The 22674-nt window shown below is 39.0% G+C and overlaps 1 protein-coding gene across 7 annotated transcripts in view; it reads left to right on the top strand.

Moving 5' to 3' along the window:
- Positions 1–539: 539 nt before the first annotated feature.
- The window catches only part of EXOC6 (exocyst complex component 6), a 103134-nt gene continuing 80999 nt past the window's right edge, over positions 540–22674 (top strand). For 3 of the 7 annotated variants that reach the window (XM_062580094.1, XM_062580090.1, XM_062580091.1), the window contains exons 1-4: positions 2505–2587; positions 20428–20599; positions 21913–21960; positions 22067–22157. In XM_062580094.1, coding sequence (XP_062436078.1) covers positions 2505–2587; positions 20428–20599; positions 21913–21960; positions 22067–22157 — 394 coding nt within the window. Of the gene's footprint in view, positions 653–2504; positions 2588–20427; positions 20600–21912; positions 21961–22066; positions 22158–22674 lie in introns of those variants that run through there. The other 4 variants (XM_062580095.1, XM_062580093.1, XM_062580092.1 and 1 more) reach the window with 3 other exon arrangements.

Below are 22674 nucleotides of genomic sequence, written 5' to 3' on the forward strand. Positions count from 1 at the left end.
CAGTTTACTTTATAAAGCCCATAAATCTGCTTCATACAAGCCACAAATTACTTGTTTTTATACAGGCTTTTTACACAGCAAAAGGAAAAATACAATCTTCTATAAAAATGTGATTTTAACCTCACAAAACTGGACAGAGAAATGGAGCATTGTGGTCTGCTGTCTGAAATGACTTTAAAATCGTGTTTTCAAACTGACTAAATTTCAGTCTCCATACTTACTACAAGTGAACTATTACAAGGATGTGGGAATATTATTTTTGCCAATACATTTCATATTAAGATAAATGGGATACACACAAGTGAAAAGACTATACAGGCCTGAGTACTGCATACAAGGCAAATGTTACTAGCGGAGACAGGAAAACAGCAGCTGTGCACCATTCTTGGACACAAAGTCCTCAAGAGTCACGAGGTTAGTGCAGGATCTGTTTTTTCATGCCTAGTTTTGCTGACTACAGAGTCACTTACTCAACAATAATAATCAGAATATAAGTCCCTTGTAAAGTTAGACCTGGTTTATACTAATCTACGGCAAGGAAAAGCAAGTCAAATATGTCAGAGTTGTATTTAGAAGAAAACAAAGATCAGATATACGAAAATGCCCTTGCTGAGATCCAGTCCTTTGAGCTGCCTCTTGGAACCACGCTAAGGTATGCATCATTTAGATCTTATATTGTTCGTGATGGCTTTGCTCCATTCTTTAGCTGTTCTTTCAGTCAGCCCAATATATTAGAAACTCGAATATCTTGACACTGAAATATACAGGAAAGTTGTATTTGATTTCAATGTGACTGGATGTTAAAAAAAAAAAAAAAATGAGGGCATCAGCTCAACTCTTTTTATCAGGACAAAGACAACTTTTACCGAAGGTTGGTTGCAGGTTCTCTCAGAAGGAAAGCTACACTTCAACATGAAAAAACAGGGAAAAATCACTCTTGTGTAGCAGAGTGCTTTTAGTTTGATGTTGACAGCTATTTTTTTTTGATAATAATTGCTTCTAATTCTTAGATTTTTACTGAATGCAATTTTCATTCTAAAGACATAGCTATTTGGAGTAAAGTTTTATGTAGTTATATCCTTAAATATCTGAAGATTTTGATTTGTTTAATTTACGGCTTATAGAAACAGTTTAATCGTAGAAGTGCAACTGTAAAAAATCCTTTGGATATTCATCCCTACAACAGTAATATATAAAAAAATTATGATGTTATGCTCCTAAGTATATTGCTAGTATCCATAGAAGAGTTTTAAAAATAGCCTGCCTGGGATTGTAGGCATCAGGTTGCAGTGACTACCAGGCTAAAGAAAGAAAATTTAATTTACTCTGAAAAATGTATGCGTCAGTCTACTAAAGTAATTTGGTGATCGGAAAAAAAAAACGTGGGAAGACTGTTACTGCATTTGAGCGATTTCTTGAAGGAAATACTACTGCAGAGATAGCCTGTAGGATTTTTCCTATTGTCTTTCTGCAGTACACGCTTTGTAGGCACGTGTCTACATCTGGAATACTCCCTGTGGTTTCATAGGTGTCATCAATAAATTCAGCTGATTCAACACTGCGTGTGATAAAACTACAAGCACAGACAAGATGTACGCGGTCTTAAGCGCCATTTATTAACTAGAGTCCCAGCACAGTTGCACGAGGGCAGGAAACATGGCGAGTTTGACAACAGTAAGTGGAAGGATGCCAAACGTTACTGTCGCTCGCTGCTGTCCAGACTCGGGTGCGTTCACAGCCGCGAGCTTTCGTCAGCTTTTCTTTGGAAAAGCAGCCCCACATCACCCGCAGCTTCACGCGCGAGGCCTGTTTCTTTAGGCTGCCTTCCCGTTTGCGCGCAGATAACTTCGCCCTGAAAGCAGGTGTATCCTGTCTCCTGAACGTGCAAAACCCAAGGACTAGCTCATCTTAGGCCACAAACCACAGAGCGTATAATTTAAATAGAAAATGAGTTATTCCTTCCTTCTTTGCCGAAGGACGGAGCCAAGCCGTGCACGCGCGGCAGGACAGCAGAGCTCGGCTGTGGCAACGCAGGAAACGATACGCAGGTTTCTAGGGAGCCAAAGCAGCTGCTGAACCACGGCCAGCCTGGGCACGGCACACTTATCCTTACCGGTTATCTTTACCCCCAAATTTCTGTCACCTGAAGAAAGTGAAGCGGCAGCTGATCTAAATTGACTAATAATGAAAAAAAAGAGGGGGGATTGGTGCTTGCAGCTGGTGCTGCTGGTCAGCGGCAGCTTGCTCAGCACCGCGGTGCTGCTGCCTTGCTCCTGGGGCCCCCAAGAAGGAACCCAGGAGGAGCCCAGTCAGAAAGACAAATAGATAAGTAAATGAATAAAGGCCCTTGGGGGCCCCGGAGGCCTTCAGAGGCGCCTCTGCAGCGCGGCGCCCGGGCCGTGCGCGCCCGGCCCTCCGCAGCGCGCTCCCCGCCGCCGCCTCCCTCCGCCCTCGGTCCCTCCCCGGCGCGGCCGCCGCCGCCGCCGGGTCCCTCCCCCCCCAAGATGGCGGAGAGCCTCCCCGAGCATGATCGGATCCTGCAGGAGATCGAGAGCACCGACACGGCCTGCGTGGGACCCACCCTGAGGTGAGGCGGCCGCCGCCGCGCGGCCCCCGGCCCGGCCCGGCCGCGCTGGCAGCTCCTCCGCGGAGCCACGGCGGGCGGCGAGGGCGCCGAGCCCGCGGGTGGCGGCGCCCCGGGCCGCTGCGCGGCTCCGGCCGAGCCCGCGGGGCGCCGGGCGCGGTTGCAGCCTGCCCCGAGCCGGTGCGGAGCGGCGCGTTGGCCTGCGGCCTCCTGCCCCGCGCCGGTGATGCGGCGGCCGGTCGGAGCGTTTGCAAAACGCCGCGATTGCAGTGATTTTTCTTATTATTAATTCATTTATTTTTCCCCCTCGATGGTTTAGCCCACGCATTGAAACGGTTTTCCTTGATCCTTCCTCTTAGCGCCCGCCAGAGCGAGCTGGGCCCGGAGGGGGGAGAGGAGGGTGCTGCGGGCGAAGGGGGGGACGCGGGAGGGAGGGCGCCGCTCTGCCCCAGCGTTGTGCTGGCGGCTCCCCCACGAGAGACGCGTGGGGGTGACGCAGCGAGACGGGGGCGAGGGGGCCGTGGCCGCCGTCTCCGCGAAGGCGGCGGGCGCGCGGCGGGGATGCTCCGCGGGATGGGGCGGAGGCCCGGAGAAGCGCCCGTCGCGCGCGACGCCGGGCCTTCCGCGTGCGAGCGGCTCTGCGGTTGACCGTCCGCGCGGGGCCCTCCGGCGCGCCGGAGCTGGCGGCTCTGGTCGCGGCCTCGGGGCGCGGAGCAGCTCGCTCTCCGAGGACGCCGGCGGCCTCGGCCCTGTCTTGGAGGCCGCCTTGGAGCGGGCTGCGCGGAGCAGCTCCGACGCGCGCCGGCCGGCGCTGGGCACGCGGCGTGGAGGCGCGAAGCCGAGCTTCGGAAGGAGCTTGTCCGCGCGAGCCGGAGCTCGGGCCGCGGGGAAGGAAGACGGCCCCGAAGGCGGTTCCGCCGTGTTTGAGCCGACAAGCCCAGGCAGATCAAAGCTGATGCCTGCAAGAAAAATCCCATACCAAAACGAAAACCTTAGCTGTGAAATATGAAACGTAATTGCAGTTTCTGTACGATCTCCAGTATAGAGCTTTTGTTGGCGGAATCTGCGTAGAAGATGCACAGAACCAGGCTGAACAGTAGAAGAAGGCATGTTTGGAAAACACGAGTATGGATGAGAGAGAGACATAAAAGAGAACTGACAACACGATTCTCCTATCCATCTTATATTATTTAAAATATGTTTACAGGCATATAGATAGAAATATTTAGATTCTTTACTTTTTTACAAGCTTCTGATCTTTTTCTATTTATTTCTCATAGATCTATATCTTGTTATTTTAGTGAATTTTCAGAAAGGGAGTTTTGCATTGGTGGCTTTCAAGAGTCTTCTAGAGAAGATGTGCATGTTGGTCTGATTTAAACTTTTAACTCATTTACGAACCAAGTGATTAGACTAAAGAACGTTTACATCTGGTGTAGTATTTTGAGAGCAGTCCAGCCAACATGACAGAAATATTCTGCTGCTTTAGAAAAACAGAAATGTTTAAAATCAAAATTGTAACTATCCATTCTGCTATGCCTGTTTAAAACTTGTGAATGGCCATGTGAAACTGAAAAGCTATCTAAAATTTCATGTCTAGTTTCAAGATCTACTTCAATAAACAAAAGCACAGACTTAGAATGCAGCATTATTTTCTGCACAAAATCTAGATTTTGGTTGCTGAACAAAATAAATAAATGGATTTTGTAATTCCATGTGCAGTTGCATAAGCCTACAGCATAAAGCAATCCATTGATTCCCAGTCATGGAATCCATTGACACCAGACATCTCACCTAATGAAATGTTTCTATGGTCTGTAATACTGGCAAGTATTTGTAGCATTGTGACATGAAATAAAGTACCAACATACCTATTTAAATAGCAGATCAAAGGAAAGGATTTAATCTGAGTGTTTTGGTTAAGCAATATGAGGTAATACTAAATGCAGAAGACTGTAGGATATGCTGACTTATCCTTAATTGTTCCTAGCAAGATCTTAGTATCTTCTTAAATGCATCAATGCTTACAAAGGAAGCATGGTATTTTTGTGGGCATTATACAGATTCCATGAAATAACATTTCTGTTCAAGCTGTTCTTCACTGCTTTGTTTATAGTTTGTGTATATCAGTGCCAGAGAAATGTGTGGTATTCTAAGTGCGTGTGTGTGTATATGCACACTTTTATAAATAATATTTTGTGTGTAATTGACATAGGAGATGAGAAACACTGCACAGATTGATCCTGCAGGTGATTTTATAGTACTATGATCCACCCAATATAGGAATATGAAGTGCAGGTACTTTAAAGGTACAGTGCAGGTACAGCCAAAATGGTTGGAGTTATTTACCATTTAGGAGGGAAAGTTAGCTTCTAAAGAGTCTTGTGCAACTTAATAAAATGCAGAGATTGTATTTGTTTGTTTTTTCTTTTTAAATTTTAGGTGGATGAATTTATTGATTTCAAATTGCTGGTATTTAACTTGTATCTGCAAATTCAGAAACGCGAGCCAAGCCATTATGAATGAGGCTTAAATCAATATAGCAGGCCAGATTTCTTTCTTCAGCAGACTCTGTGAAATTGTCTTATCAACATCTTTCTAGCTTAATAGCTAACTAAATGTGATTAATGACAATTCCTGTTAAAGGTTCATCACTCTCACCTTTTTATATAATGTGCTAATATATTATACTTCATGTCATATACATACTACTGGGCTTTGCAAAACCAGGAAGAGTTGTCAGTAGTTTTCTGATCTTCATAAACAAAAAAAGAGAAAGGCAATTCCCCTACCGCCCTCTGAAAATATATCTATATTTTCAAAGTTATTAACAAAACTTTCAGGCCCTTGTTGAACTTCGTATAAACACAGATTTACAAAGTTTCAAGAGTTAACTTTTAAGGAACACTTTCACTGTTTTTAATACTGTGTTGGACATACCACGGTAATTAATAAGATAATCCTGGTTTATAATTGTTCTCTTCTGAATATAATTTATGTGGTGATCAGAAATATGTTGGTTGAAATATGTGATAGGGTAGCTTAACAGAGTGGAAGATGCAATTCTAGCAATGTCTTGGTATACTTTGATGAAGACTTGCAGTTTGTTCTAAAGAAGAAAAAAGGTATTTCAAAATTAAAAAAGAAAAGTGAATTAACTCTTAAACTCCAGGTTGGAGATGTCAAGCAAGTGTGTGTCATTCTTCTTTTTCTGTGTGCTTTGCCTCTGGATGATTGCATCATTGAGTTTGCTGCTTTCTGTGACCCTCGTGTGCAGCATGTCAAAAGACTTGCAGTTAGTAGACTGAACTTATCTAGTACAAGAGTAAAATAAAAATTTAAAAATAAGAATTGCAGTGGAATTGCTGATGGCAATTTTGCAGATAAAATGAAGCTGATAAGGAGGTGCTGTGTCTGTTTATATATCTGTAAGTGTACTTTGTATTTTTGACCATCAAATACAGCTCAGAAGTAGTGCTCGTAAGTCAGTGTAAAAATGCTTTTAAGCAACTTCTGTATTCACCTGATCCTGAAATCAGTCATCATTAAGCAGAGCCCTCTGTAGATATTAGAGCATCTTCTAGGTTGTTGTAGACTATGCTGGCTATAAAACATATATAAAGGAATCATAGTGATTAGAACTACAGTACTGATTCTCTTCTGTCTGCTATCGTAGTGTGCTTTGGGGACCTTCTGCAAACCTACGGTTGCTTTGCACTGGCAAAGGAAGCTCAGAGCTGCCCAGCTGCAAAACAGCTCCGCTTTTGCATGGTGCTGCTTTTTTCTCATTTAAATTGAACAAAGTTTGGAGGGAGAATGTAAATTTGTTGTAAGCCTTGTAAATGAAGGTTGGTGAAATGTTAGAAACAATCAATGAAATAACTATTCATCCTGTACTTTCATTCTTGTGTTGCAGACAAGCTGAAAAAAGAAGCACACTTCAGTAAGGCATCCTTAGAGGAGTAAATTGAGGAAGTAAGACTAGCAGTAGCAGTAAAAGCAAGACTATGTTTAAACTTTCCAGATCAAGATTTCTGAGAAAACTTGGAGGTAGAAGTGTGAATTGAGGTTCTAAACCTGCTGTGCTTATTGAGTCATGCTGCGTGTTGCAACTGTAGGTGCTTTGCCCAGATGGGGGCTGTAATTTATATTTCAGACAAAGATATTCCCATATGCATTGTGGATGTCTGTCATGGCAAAGTGAACGAAGTGCCTAAAATACCCTTTGGAGTCTGATAGGATGCTCTGAAGCCTCAGTGTAGTCTGACTTGCCAAAAGTATACACCATTACCAATAGGAATAACTAGTAAGTTGTGTGATTCTTTATCTTCAATGGAATAGTTAGAAAGCAGTAACATAGATGGTAAGAATGACTTTTTCAGCTGTAAAAAGATGGTGCAGTATTAACACAATCACAGACTAGGAAATATTTTTTCTGGGCCCTTGCCTATGGACTGCTGGATTTCTGATGTGGTTATCCAGTGACAAAATGTGGCTGCCCTCATTTTTGCCTTCTGGTCTGTCTTGTCAGTATGATTGTCTAATTTGGATTTTTTTTTTTTTGTTTAACATGGATTTTTTCCATGTTTTTATTCTTTTTATTTTGTTTTCAGATTATGAGCCAGAGATTCACATTTTTCTCTCTATAACTTAGTCTTGTTTTAAATACAGAGGAAGACTTATAAGAGCTTAGAGATGATCAGCTTGAGGTTTTAAATCAGAATTGAAATGATTTATTGATGTATTTCAGTTAAAATGATGATGTCTTTTAATACAGTAGCTATTTTTATGGTTTTAAAATCAATGGTCTTTATGAGTGTTCTCTTTAACCCTGTGTGCAGTTTTCAAGTTAATATGTTTCATTTCTGATTCTTCCTTCAAGCTTAAGTTACAAAATAGCCTGAAGGAATTAGAAAATTCTTGTCAGCTGTGGATTTTTTTTGGATTGAGTTGTAAAGTGTACTTTGATGTACATGTATGTATCAGTTTATCTTTTGTAATAATAGTTTACTGCAGCTGCAAAATACAAATTCTAAAGTGTAATGAGAATAGCCATATTCACTGAGAGCTGTATTCTGAAAAACAGATGGTTTTCTTGTGAAGTTTTTACTGCAGGGTTTGTCACTTGGTGCAGGGTTTGATGATATTCTGTGCTGAAAGGCAGCAGTCAGGTAAACTCTCTGCTAGCACAAATCTGTCAGCGCTTGTATTGTTGTAATGATGCATTTTTTTTTATCATTAGCTCATTATGTGGAGTCAGAAAATCATAATCGTAATAATAACGCATACTGTAGACAGATTAGTCTAGAATGTATTCAGTCACAGACCTGCAGTTCTAATTTTACTGTAGGCTAGCCTGATACTTTAGACATTCTTCAGATTTGCCATTGGTGATGAAAAAGATTTTAGAAAGTGAGGATTTGCTTCCATTACTGCAAGTTCCAACCTAGTACTTCTCGGCTTTTTTCAAAGCTTGAATCTGTCATGTTGCATTTTATGGATCACGCTACTAAAAGGAGTTCATATAAGCCTGTGAGGGCTGATGTATTTTGAATAATGTTCATCCAGGAATGGATTTGCGAATAGGAAACCCTTTCTATAAGCTGTAGTAAGCTGTTAGATGCTAAGTTGTTCAGAAACATCAGACTGGTTTGCATTGCTGTCAGGCAATCAAATTAGGTTTTATCTTACTTCGGGCTTGCTATGGCTAGTTATAAAATCGAGCTCTTGCTAGTCTTTCTGGCTATTTTGACTGTGATTGAAATGCCCAAACCACTCCCTGTCACCACAGACCATGGTAAAACAATGACATCATATTCAATTTAATGTTCAGCCTAAAGTATGCTCAACAATGCATCTTTTCCTCCTCTCCTACTTGCCTTCTAAGGAATACTTATATGCCTGACAAATGATGCCCGGTGCAGGAAGGAGTTAATGATCTATCTTGGAGACTGGCTGAAGCGCTTCCTGTACCTCAACCTTTGCCAGTAATACCAAACCAGTAGGGAATTAATCACTGATTGAGATATTAAGAAGGAAAGAAACAGGTTTTAGAGTGCATCAGCCTTGATAGAAGACTTGGAATTTGACACGGAGGACTTGGAAGATGTCTTTGAACAGTTCTGCACTGGGAACGTGGAGAGAAAGCTGAGGCTTGCTTTTTCCTGTTGATAGGCTCCAGTTTTCTTAAAGTTGTTCACTTTTGAGAGTGGGATTTTTCACTGTGACTTAGAGAAGATCATTTGCTTGCAAAACACTGGTGAACCTAGCTCTTGCAGTTCTCTTCTGAATCAGAGTAATTTAATAATGCATATACTGTAATGCCAGTGTACATTTCAGCCTCGAAAGGGAATGTTTAAACCTTCAAGGATTGCACGCAGCAGTGTTAATACCCTCCACACCCTTTTATGCTACAGAACTTTGTTTTTCTGTTAGTAGTAACTTCCACTGGGAATCTCATGGTCTGCAGGCTCCTTTGTGCCTACAGTGACTTGGTGAAGAATCTTTACACGTTGATTTCAGCAAGGCAACATTTTTTTTAATGTTGTTTCTAGGTTAATTTCAACATAAACTTAGGATAATTTTTATTGTTTTATACTGCAGTTTTTTTTTGTTTTGTTTTATAAATGTAAGGAATTGTATTCAGGTAGCTAGCATGTGCTGTCTCTTGAACTCTGGAGTTTCTGTGGAGGTGTGTAACATGAACATGCATGCATGCAAAACATGAACAGATTTTTCTGCGCTTGGAATCCATTTTTCAAGCATGTATGAGTACTGAAATGAGTTAACAAAGATTAGTAGAAGTCGGTTAATGCAAAGGTCTGTTGCTTACCAACAGAGAAAAGGAGAGAGTTAGCTTAGTTGGGCTTTTGAGCTACAGTAGAGACATTTCTTTTCAAGTCATCTCTTTGTTTTCTTTAATGATCCTGGAATGCATGTGCATGAAGAAAGGATATGTAGTACAGACTGTTGCTTGTATGAGGAAAAATGCAAAATGATTTTTTTAAAGTATAGACTTTACAAGCTCATATTTTCAAGTGAACAAAAACATCTATGTAGTGTTGGTATTCAAAACCTAGTTAAAATAGTTAGATGTCTTATTACATAAAATGTTCTTTTTTATTTTCATATGTCTCATGAAAGATATGCAGGAACAATTGTAAATATTTGTCTTGAAGATTATGTATGAAGTGCTCAAAGTAAAGATGATGGATTAGCTTTAGAGTGCCACTGGTTGCTAAATGTTCTTGGGACATATGTAATAAGTCTGATCAAATCATTAAAGATAGCTTTAGAAGCTCACGTTTTCATTCATAGGTGAATCTGTTGCTCCTGAAATGAAACAATTTAGGTTACAGCCTGTGAAACTAATGAGGGATATTAAGACTATTGCTATACGGACTTCAGTGTCTTGTTTTATTATCTTTGAAAAATCACAGGTTCCCATTACTTCCATTTTATTCATTTACTTGAATGAAACACATGGCCAAACCTGGCATTTGTACGTGTGGATAGCTACTACTAAAGTCAGTGAAGCTGGCATTTTCCTTGCTGTCTGTCTTATGTACTACTACAATACAAATTTGAAAAAGTAGTAGTACAGCACTTGTTTTTCAACTTCTTGTTTCATACATCAGTAAGTAGCACAAAGGCTTAGCAGGAAGAGACATCTCCTTGGTCAGCAGGGTAAAAACAGGAAGGAGGAAGTCTATTGCAAATCTGGGTTTGCTGATTATCAGTTCATGTTGCACTACAGAGGATGTCCATTAACAACCATCAGCGTGATACATTGCTTATCCAAAATGAACAATGACTGCTGTAGTGTTGCTACTACAGAATATGGACCCTGGTTATAGGAAGTAATGTTAACTAACAAACTGTACTCAGCCCTTTCCTGCTCATAGAAACAGGATACTATTAGTGAGAACAATTCACAGAAATTGCACATACAGGAAAACCAGGCAAGTAAAGCATAACAGCTAAACTAAGATTAATAATTTTTTTTCTGTGATTAGGCTGTGGCTTGAGTTCTGCGTTATTCTGGCATTAGTATGATCTTTTAAATAGAACAATGAGATGTAATTTTAATTAAGGATGGCAGAACTGGACCCTAGGTAGTGTCTGGCATAGAAAGTCTACTCAGGTATTAAGAAATGTGCTTATTACTGTAACTCCAGTTGAATTACAGGAAACACCTGGACATTATTTTATAAAGCTTTTTAAGGGTGTATGCAGCAACCTATATGAAATTACTCCATGGAAAACTCCCTACAAAGTCTGCAGTTTGTGTAAACAGAAAATATTTTTGTATGTTGTAGAACAAAGGAAATTTCTGCAGTGTTTCCTGTGAATTTGCAGCTTAAATTGAATGTTTGATACAGTATCATGGTTAGGGATGGCATGATTATAGTCATAATGACAGTCTTGTCTTAATGGCAAAAACGTAATTTGCATGGTCAATTGTTGTGCTTGCATAGAGCCCACTGAACTCATTGTGCAACTTGGAATTGTAAATATTTTTTTCAATTTTTTTAATCAAATGAGAAATGGAGGGGAACAAACGTCTAGTTGGCATGTTCTTGCAATGTGTGTGTGGGAGTTAGCTGAGAGCATCTCTAGCTTTAATATAAAATTGCCTTTAGTAGCAGGTTACAAATTATAAAACCACAATTTTCAACAGGCACAGTTACTTCATTTGAGGATTTTTTTTTTGTATTACTTTTTTTTGGGGGGGAAAGGAATATAAGTGATGTGTTTGAGTTTCTTTTGTGATACATTTTCTTTTTTAATCAAAATGATCAGTTCTTTTCCCCAAACTTCCAAATCTGAAGCTCTACAAATGAATCTTTTACATCCTTTGCAGTTCTCAAAGTTGCACGGTGAAGCTTGTGTCCTATGTCCTCGCACAACTATTGTGCAAATATGTGCAACTGCCATTATTGTCCCAGCAGTCTGGGAGATGAAGCTGGTCGGCACTCACTAAATGGGTATCAGTATAGTGCAGGGAACGCGCGTATGCAGTTTTTAATTGCTTCATGTGTCTTGTGTAATCAGGAAATGAAAGACTTTGTGGCAATGCAGGCAGGGTGGGAAAGTGCAATTTATCATAGGAACTGGACAGAACGAGATGGGCTGGGGGGAGCGCGCACGTGTGTGAAAATGGTTGCAAGAGTCAAGTCATTTTTAGTGTGGAGTTACTCTTGCTAATCTTGTCCTAACGCTGTCGCTTTAATGTTGACAGTTCCTCCTCTGCCTGAGCCTCGTTTCTCTCATTCTTTTCCCCAACATTTTGAGTGGTTTCGTCTGTATTTTGGGCTGAATTTTCTACCTCTTTAAAACTTAATGTGGCAGAAGGTGGCTGCAGAAAACTTGATGTTGGCAAAAAAGTTGTACATTTCTGAGGATATCTGTTCACAGTGTCAAAGAAGTGAGGAAGAGGTCATTAAATTAGGGAGTTTGAGCTTAAATGCTTGTTTTCATAGAGTGAAGGTGGACTATCATTGGTCATAATAAGAACTAAAAATATTTTATAATTCTCATGTGTTTCTTGAGCACTCTTTACAAATGCTGGTGCATTTAGGCCTCTGTTTTACTCCCAAGACTCCATTCGAGAGGTGTCATTCATCAAACTCTCTCTCTCTCTCTCTTTTTTTTTTTTTTTTTTTTTTTTTGGTTGCAATCTATCCTGTATCCTATAAAAAGACAGGTGGGCTTTTCTCTGATTTCTTAGCCGTTTTTCTCCATTTTTTTCTAAACAAACTCTATTTTTAAAGTCTTTACTGATGCTGTTAGAACCTATTATAAATGATTTAATAACTAGGAAGAGAACTGTTGACTCTGGAAACTAAAAATAATGCTTCATAAGCTCTGAGATGTTTGTCTTGAATAGGGGTTGTGATTGAAAATTAAATCATTTCCCATTTCGAAAGTATCAAGAAAGAATGGACTGATTTTTTTTAAAAAACCCAAAAGGGATTTGTTAAATATTATTCTTTGTCTAATAGACGCTGCTTTAGTAATTAATGTTCACTGACAGAATTACCTGCCACCAGCCAGGAAGTCATCTCATCTTCTGAATCATATTTTTTATGAAAGTGTGGAGTTTCTTTTTTAATTTTATCAAGTTGCCTGAAATCTGAGTACCTGGGCAGTTCTGCTTAGTATTGAAAAGTTATGTCTGTTGACATAAGAGACAAAACTACTGTATTTCTCTTTATAATTACTCTGGGAATTCCCTTTTCCATGCTGCCATCCTGCCTGGTGGATTACAATGGGAGTTGTAGTTATATTCAGGTTTCTGAGTATTCTGCTATTCCAGCAGGAAGGTAGCTTAGATATGAGGGGGAGGGCAGAAAGGGGAATTTGCTGAGCACTCAACAAGTATTTTTAGGTTCCTCTCTCCTAATGCTTAGCAGTCTGTATGCACTTCCTTTGTCTGCCTTTTCACTAATCCAGTCAATGTAGTGAACTAATTTCTGGACTTACAATTTTTTTTTGTGGCCTGCGACATTCTTTTTTTTTTCCTCCTCTTGCCTCAGTAGTGATCTTTATCTCCCTCTTTTTATTCAGTTTGCAGTTGGGTATTTCAAAACTTGTCTTGGTTGTATCCACAGAAATTATGTGATACTATAGGAAAAATGAATTTTGAAGATGTGCTGTAACCCTTCTGTGAAGAGATCTATGATTGTGGCTTTGAGTGATAATGCATAAGTATAGAAATTGTCATTATATAATGGATCAGATGATTAGCAGGCACTTGCTTTTTGTTTTATAAAGAGTCAGGTGAAATTTATGGCAGAGGATGGTTTGATTCTTGGCTGAATTTTAACTCTGGAGATCAGCCTTTTTGGTTATTCAACAAATAGTATGTTTGTGTATAGAATGGTGCCCTCTGGTGTTTCAGTAGATTTTAGCTGGTAAACACAACGTTTGTCAATGAAAGACTGTTAGTGAATGTGTATGTTTCACAGCATAGGTCTATTTTGAAAATGATCAATTTTTTCCTTCTGTTTTATCATTGTAAGGAGAGGTACAAGTGACTTTGTTTAGTTTTCTTTAATGGTGAATAGCTGCATGTTTGAAAATTCTTCTTCATTTGTTTGAGACCTGAATTCAGGTCTTTTATGCTTTTCTTTCTCCCTTCAGCCCAGCTGATTTAAAAACAAACAAACAAACAAAAAACAAAAAACAAAAAACCCAAAACCTCAAGTTTCCCTATTGCAGTACCATTGAGACAATGACTGATATTTTTCTCCTTTTTTGTGAATTTCTTTAATTTTTGTTATTGTTCTGTGATACAGCAAGCCCTACTGCTGCTAACCTGTACCTAGACATAATTTTTTTAAAGTAAGCTTTTATTGTTAAGCTGTCTACCGGACATGGCTGTTCCTAATTTATTGTTCTCTTCTATCTCTTTCAAACACTTTCTGCAGTCTTTTATGTACCTTAGGCTAGCCTTAATATGACTCATATTGTCCAGTTTTGGGGATGAGTCAGAAAAATCTCTGTCTATACAGAGTTCTAGAAACAAATAACCTGCTACATTTCTTACCAGGGGAAAAAAAAAAAAGTCCTTGACCTCTGCTTGTGCCTTTTGTGGGTGCTCTGCTTCTGCCATCAATTGAGAATGAAAATAATACATGCCTCTGATACTGAGTCTCAGTACTGTAGTGTAGCAAATCACTCAGGCTAATTTTCTCTCATTCCAGATCCAAAATTGAGGTGGTATTGCTGTGTATTTTTTGTGCCAAAATCAAGCACAAACTTCTGCCTCCTAGACCTCCAGTTTTGCACTTTTTTTCCACCAGTTTTGCAGAGTTCTACTGACAACAAGTTTGGTTTTCATAGTTGTGTGGAGTGAATCAGTCAGCAGAATAGGCCCCTGCAGATGGAGATCACAGGTTAAAAGCAATTGTAATACAAACTGATCATATATTTAAATATAGTTTAGTTTATATTTGTGTTGTGTTTCAGACCACTGGCAATCAGTGCAGGTGCTCATAAAGCTGAAGAGAATTCTAGAGTTTCTTCAATCAGAGCTATATAAACTTAAACAAATTTGAAACAACTATACATTGCTCATGTAAAATTTCTCATACTAACCTGGATTTTGCCCCTTTTTGACATTTTCCACTGAAACATGTGAAGCAACTTAAAGTGAGAGAGATATTTTTAGGTTATTGCATGTAATAGTCATATTCTGAAGAACTGCATCTTGATGGGTTGCTACTTCCTCACTTTCCTCCCAGTAGAATTAGGGGGTTTCCTAAATTCTGTTTTTTCTGGCTTTTCATTTATAAGAGTTAACTGTAGGATGCTTCTCAAGCTTCCTTGTGTCTCTCTGAGATACTGTAATATTTTGATTTGTCTGCTTCACGGTTTAGCTCTGAGAAGCACAGAATTACAATCAGGATTCCTTGCAGTGCTGTAAACTCAAAAAGCCATAATCTGTTGAAATGCACAGCCTCAAAGTTAATAATTATTTTTCGTAGCTATGTCTAGACTGTTTTTGAAATGTATGTATGGAAAATAAGCTTCAATATGAGCATACATAGTAGATAAATCAGGCATTCATTGCCTCAGATGTGTCTATAGTTTTAAGAAAAAGCATAATTTATTCCTAGGGTCAGAGATGACCTGGGTTTCTCAGTACACTTTACTTTTAAAGTGATCAGTATTTTAGGTCAGACTTCTGTCTGAGGCATCTGAAATAAAACACTGTATTCTTAGGATACTGTATACATGTTAAAGTTAGTAAACTTAATTCATTTTCTTAATTTTCATATATATATCAGAGTTATAACACAAAGTGTGAAATTCTACTGTGATGATTTTTTTTTAATGTAAGCAGTTCTCTTTCAGGAATTCTCTTCAGTACCTAGTGATGTGAAGAGGGTTGATTTGTTATTGTTCCCACGAGATGGAGCTCTTTACATACATAATATAGAATTTATACTGCTAATGAATTTTAAGTGGCTCCGTCAAATACTGTTTTAGATCATAGACCACCATTTTGCTAGAACCCTCCTAGAAGGTGGTATAATGTGGAATGTGAAATAGTAACAATTATTTTAATAAGGTAGGCCCATCTTGTAGTTAAGGCAGTACGTTGGAACATACACATTGATTTTCTTCCTATTTTTAGCCCCTTAGTTTCTGTATGACTTTGAATTAAATATTGTCACAATGCTCCTGGGAATTATCAGTCAGTACCCTGTTATTTGTTATCAGTACCCCTGAAGTATCAGTTGCTTTAATACTTTAAAACAAACAAACAAACAAAAAAACCTAATAAATATTGATTCTTATAGCTGTGGCTGCTGTATTGCCTCTACTGATATTCTCCTAGACTTTGACTGTGCTGTCTGGAATTAGCTGATAACACTTTAAGCACCTAAGAAATCTCTTGATAACAAATTACTTTCTTCTTTCAGTATTTTAACAGCATGTCTGTCAGGGTTGATAGGTCTGAAAGCAATAAGAAGGTATCAGACAAGCCATGCTGAGCTGCTAGTGGTTACCCCAAAATCAATGGGGCACATCTAAGTCCAAAGAGACTGTGCATGGTTACCACCAAAAGCAGAAAGCTCGGCAGTGTATACCCAAGCATGGTGTTTCCATTGAATCATCTTTTTACAGTCTTAATCTCATTTTACATATTTTTAGTCATGTATTCTCTTACTAATGTTTTCAACTTACAAACATGTTGAAGAGTGTGAAGGGACAGGGACAGAAGTCTCCTGTTTTTATGATAGTGATAACCCCTTTTCACTTTTCTTTGAGAACACTGGAACAAGACCTAAACTTGGAGGCCTCTTACACTCTGAAATACAAGGCTCAAGTAACAACTAAGAAATTTAACTGTTTTGCTTCAGAGTCTAGTATAGATGATGAGTCCAGCCCATTCAAGGGAAGGTCATTCATGCATGGTATCTGTGAAGGCGCTATCTGGTGTCTTGGCTCCTCTTAACTTTTTTATTTCTTTTCCAGGAACGTTGCTCTGGAGGCAAGCAGGTGTCCCTCTATGTCTGCCTTATGTTTTAACATTTCTGGCTTTCTTTCTGTAAACACAGAGCAATGATCATATAATCAACTTGTATTATGACAATGGTTGTCGAGCAGTTTTCTTATCCTTTTCCCATTTCTTTACAGGTAATATTTGTACCTTCTAAATGCTGCCTCCTTTTCCTCAGGTGCAGCACATTAGCCTGCCTCCTCTGCCGAGAGCGTATTTCCTGGTGGGAGTGAGGGGCAGAAGGAATACTTTCCAGCCCTGTGACAGAGAGAAAAAGATGTATATATGGTGAAGGTTTCCATAGAGGACAACCTGGGACTGTATGAGTGATGAGAGTTCACTCTGCTTGTCCTGCCAACCGTTCATCTTGCACCTTTCTTTCCTTCCAAGCCAAGTTGCTGCTTTTCCCCGCAGCCAGCACAGGGTTTTGGTTGCACGTTTTTCCCTCTGGCAGGGGTAGGCCACGCATGTTCTGTCAGAGCCCTTTAAACCTTAATGGTCTGGGGCACCCATGAGGTGTCACTTCCAGGCAGTCTACAAAAACCTTGCGAAGGGAAACTGTCTGTCATACTTTGCTTCTTCCAGCTGTCATTTTTGGACTGCAGCAGTGGAAAAGGTGAGGGGTATTTCCCCCTTTCTGAGCCACTTTACAGGGCAGCAACTTTGGTTAATCTCTTGGTGTGCTTAGGAAAAGAAGGCTAACATGCTGCAAGACAGGCTCTTTCCTCCTATCCTAATCAGAAGAGGGATGTTCCTCAGCTTTTAGGGGCCAGGACTCAGCAGCTAGGAATATTTTATGGAACAGATTTTCCTTGATAAAATATCTATAGCAGGCAAGCTATCAGGAATTGGCTTTCTTCTTTCCCTGTGTAGGGCAGCTTATTACTTTTCTCATTTCTCTAACTTCAGTTGCTTCTCTTACAATATTGCCTAAAAGCCAGCCAGGGTCAAAAGGAACTCCAGACACGAGAGTCTCCAGTGTCGTCTTTACCCTTCTCCTTGTTCTCATCAGACACTTGGCTAGAGGTTTATTGAACGGGTTACTGTGAACCCAGATCTTAGCCAGAGCCTAGCTAAGAGGTTGGTTTGAAAACAGGATCCAGAAGAGTATGGGAAATCAGACTTCTCTGAGAAGATGGAAAAGAAAGTACTTTCCCCTGACTTGAGGTTTGGAGAAGCAATGCCCCTCTGCTGCCTGATTTGTGCACTTAAGACTGTAGCTGCCTGCAAGCAGCAATGACACAGCCTTTGTATCCTTTTTAGGAGAACGCATTGCCTTGTGCACTTTGGAGACAAATAATTCTGTTTTAAGAAAATAATATGAATTCACACTTAAATCTCCCCTTTGTCTCGTATGTTCTCTGGTTTCATTTTATGCAATTGTGCGTAGTTGCGAAAGAGAAGTGCTGAATCTCTTCCTCAAAGAATGAGGGTGAGGAGGAGGTCATTTGAATGAACAAAATTCTTCAGAACATGAGCAGCCCATGCAGAGTGCTTAGATCTACGTAGACCTAGTCTTCAGCAGTTAGCTGGTATAACAATTTGTTTGGCATGCTTTTTAGTAACACTTCTATAGTATAAGCTCATATAGTATGCAAGTTGAAGTATATAAATACACTTCAACACTGTAGGACTCTGATTAGTGTAAGTGCTGGGAAGTGTTTTGCAATCCCGCTGTTCTAGAGACTAAGCATTTGGATGTCAACAGCAGGGCCTAGATTTAATGTTTCCTGGTTGTCCACAATCATGTTTATACAAAATTGCATTCATTCCATACAGAGCTTTTTTATTAAAGGCCATACTGAAATATCTTATAGAACAAAAAGGTATGATACCAAGAGGAAGCTATTCTAAGGGATTGTCTGTCCTGAAGTGTCTTGTAATAAAACAGAAAAAATGACTGAAGAAAGCATAATCTGAAAAATGAACATAAAGAATGTTTTACGCTATCAAGCACTGTAGCATTACTAGTTTTAGAAGTTTTCTACTAGCTCAGTTTTGCTTTTTTTTCATTAATTACATTAGAGAAAAAGTAATTTCATGAGTAAATGAAAATTGAGGATTCCAGGGAAAATGAAGCAGCCAACATGTTTCTCCTTTCTTCTGCATTTTCCCCCTGGAGGTATCAGAAGGTGAAGTTTTCCTTGATTTTTGTGAATAAACCCTTTCAAAACCCAGTTTGAGACTTGGTTCCATCCATTGCCAACATCTTGGTTAAACTTTCAGTCATTTGCTATTTTCCCTTGAAGTCCAGAAAAGGCAATTACTGGGGAACCTTTCTTTTCCTTAAGAGGCTTGTTTTTATTTAAAAAACATCAAAAGCTTACAGATTATGAAGAAAAATTTACTATTATGAAGGGAAATCAGTGGCTTGGGAGAAAAAGGGTTAATACTTTTTTGCTTTAGTATTTGTGATCTTTTTTTAAAGCATTTTCAAGATTTTCAATCTCCTGGTCTTTTTGAATGTCTGTATTTAGCAGTGCTAATGTGTTTCCTCTGACCTTTCACTCTCTTATTACTTCTTTATTTCTATTGTAAAGTTGCTTCAGAAATGATTTTTTTTCTGCTGTGGTTGCTGTGTACTTGACATAGTTGCATTTTTGGACTGCCTTTTCCTTACCTTTCTTAGGAGACCTCCCACCTTTGATTCCCAGTCCAGTTCTCAGTAATAACTTTTTTTCTTGCTTCCTCTGCTAATATCTAAAGCTTTAAATTGCCCATTGTCTCCTTTGCTCATTCTCACGCCTGAGCCTTTTTCCATGCAGCTTCTATTTTGGACACAGCTCAACAAGCTACACTCTTAATTTCTCCTGGAGTTGTTTCCTACTTGATGTTTATAAATGCAGTATTCAAACAATTAGTAAAATAAACCAATAAACTATGCTGTCTGGAAAAAGTCTTCTGCATTTCTAATTAAAACAAAAAAGACCTAACAACACTTAACGAATGTGCTTTTTTTTTTTTCTTTCTGTTTGTGTGACAGCGGTTGTGTAATAAGCTGTTCAAAGTTTGAAACTAGCACAATCCATTCATCTTGTAAAGATGCAGACCGAAGTTTGCATATTGTATAAATTAAGCACCTCAAGCTGTATCTTGATTCCTATGTTTCAAAGATGACCTGATATATATATATATTTTTTTTTTTAGAAACTTTTTCCCCCCTCTCCAGATAATGTTAATGGAAAAACAACGGATTTCTAGCCATTCCTGGAAGTTAAACCACGTTTAGGTAGCAGCTTTAGGCATGTGCATCTTATGGTTTTGCCCTAGGACTCATGTTCTGTGTGCTGGAGGAGGGGAGAGGAGTGGGGCTGTCCGGCGGGTAGTGTGGGATGCGCTCCGCTAGGGGTCCGGCTGCCGCCACGCATTGCTCAGATGGGTAGGCTGGGAGTATCCAACACGGATTGAACTGAATAACTCTGATGTTAGGAATACTGGAGAAGCAAATTTGTATGTTTGCACTTCGTATTTAACAAACGGTGGAATTTGGTGGAAAAGGGATCCATGCTGTTTGAGGTGGCTGGAGAAACTGATTCTTCTGTGCCCGTGTTTGAGCATTAGCGCGTAAAGAACGGACCAGTGAGGCTCAGGTCAACCATGATGTAACTGGTTAAGCACCTGGATTAATGCCATAAGGGCTGGGTTCAGTCCTCAGTTTTGGACTATCTCTTCTAATACTGTCTTTAGAGGAGAAGATCGCAAATGAGCCACTGTATCAAGTTTGTGTTCCCCCCCTCCCCCTTAAGGGAGACTTCAATAAAGATTCTTGCATACTGTATTTAATTGAGGAAAAAAAGTCAACTTTGGTTTTCTTACTTGTATTTAACAGGTCTGTATACGATGACCAACCAAATGCACACCAGAGGTTTATGGAAAAACTAGATGCCTGCATACGTAACCATGACAGGGAGATAGAAAAGATGTGCAATTTTCACCATCAGGGCTTTGTGGATGCTATTACAGAACTTCTTAAAGTTAGGGCTGATGCAGAAAAACTAAAGGTAAGGAAGTAGTTTTTCAGAGTTTCATATATCATTGTCTTTGAATTCAGAAAAGTGATTTGCTTTTTCTAACAAAAAACCAAGATTTTTGCAATTATCGTATACACTCTGGTGTTTGCAACAAATTTTGGAAGCAGGTTATTTAGGATTTATGATTAGGATTGTGTTGTCTGATTCAGTAGTACATTTGCAAAATTGAGTATTTATTAGGTCTAATTCTGATTGTTTTCATGTATGTTTTCAGAAAATGTTACCAAAATTATTTTGCCTGTTTTGAAGCCTTTCTCAGAAGGTAATGAATAACAAAAGGAAAGGCATTGGCGAATCCAGTATTTCTTACACTAGGTCTTTTTTTTCCCCTAAGCCATATATCTATATAAATGTATAAAACAGACCTTAGAAAAATTCAAGTCTTAATTAAAAAAAAATTAATTTTGCATTTTTTGCATGAAAGATTACAGTTTAAATTTTGCTGTGAGCAGGAGAGTAGGTGGAGTTAGTAGTTTTCTTTAGAAATGAGAACTAAGATTTACTCACAAATCAGAATACAGAATAGTGAATTATGAGATCTGTCCCCTTTAGCTCTCTTTACACTTTTGAGAGCAAAATATGCGCACCAGACAGAATGAGCATAGTTCATCAGAGGTTATGATTAGAAGAGCATTATATAAAGGATATTCAGATAACAAGAGACCAAATACAGCGTCAATGAGGTCATTGAGCATCTTTGTTCAGAAATTAATGAGATTTTTAATAAACTAGAATGTGCTTCCTTATTATGATGACCTAATGAGTCACTTACTATGTGGGAAAATCTGAGGTCGAGCTTCGCCTGCACCTGCAGCATTAAAATGTTGCTGTGGTTTGGAGATTTCCACGTTTGATGTTAATCAACCACCCAGTGTTTGCATTCAGCAAAGTATGAATGTTTAATTACCATAAAATGCAATCACCATTTCTTACAGACAATGAATGGCCCATAGAGCTCATTGAGGTTATCAAAAAGGGACCAGTGGTCAATTGGGTCAATGATTTGAATTGTTTGACAGACCTACAGAAACAAGGAAAGTTCAAAAATCCCAAGTAAATTTGAGAAGTTTGCCACAGAATCTGTTAGAAAGAACTGTCATAAGTAATTGAAGTTAACAAAAGCCCTTTGCGATCAAAAGTTCAAGTTCAAGCTGTAGAGTTAATTTGAATTTGCATTTCTTTGTTCTAAGTTTCTCATGAAGCATGATCTGATTACAAGGGTGAGCAGTCACATCAGGGCAATATATGCATATTTGTCTAACAAAGGTGAAATTATTTTTAAGGTCCAAGTTACTGATACCAACCGAAGGCTTCAGGATGCTGGGAAAGAGGTGAGAAAATGGTGCTTCCTATGTGGCATTTTGAACATTTGTAGCAAATTAAATCTGTTTGCATAATTTAATTGTAATTTTCTATTAAAAAAAAAAAATCTCTAAGGTGATAGCCCAAACAGAGGAGATCATCCGATGTAGAATTCAGCAGCGGAATATTACAACAGTTGTGGAAAAACTACAGTTGTGTCTTCCAGGTAAGTGACATAGAGCTAAATATAATGGCAAGTTTTTAAAAACAAAACAAAAAAAACCCCGCGATAGTCAAAATGCAAAGGAATTTTATTTTTTAAGTTAAGGTCCTGTAACATCCAGTTTAGCAAAGGAATTACTGAGTGTTAAGAAGATGTCCACATATAGGTTCCATGACCTTATAGCATTTGAAATAGATCCGTCTCATTGTTTTCTTAAAGTAGCATAATTACTCTAAATGATGAAGAAAATGTAGCTGTGAAGAAAATGTAGCTGCAGACACCTTTAAATGTAGTCTTACTTTTAATACGATAGATCACAAAATCGTTATTTAAGAATTATTTTTTATTGTTTGAATTCTAAGGAAAATACTAATACTACAACATTTTATTGTCTCTTAGCTCTGTTGCATTGCAATAATACTTTCATAAAATACTGAGTTCTAAATGATGCTTCAGAAAGATAATTCTGATAATATTTTAGGATTGCACACAGTTCTGTAAGAATTTTAGCCTGTTTGTG

Source organism: Rhea pennata, chromosome 7, assembly GCF_028389875.1.
Source record: "Rhea pennata isolate bPtePen1 chromosome 7, bPtePen1.pri, whole genome shotgun sequence".
Lineage (NCBI taxonomy): Eukaryota > Metazoa > Chordata > Aves > Rheiformes > Rheidae > Rhea > Rhea pennata.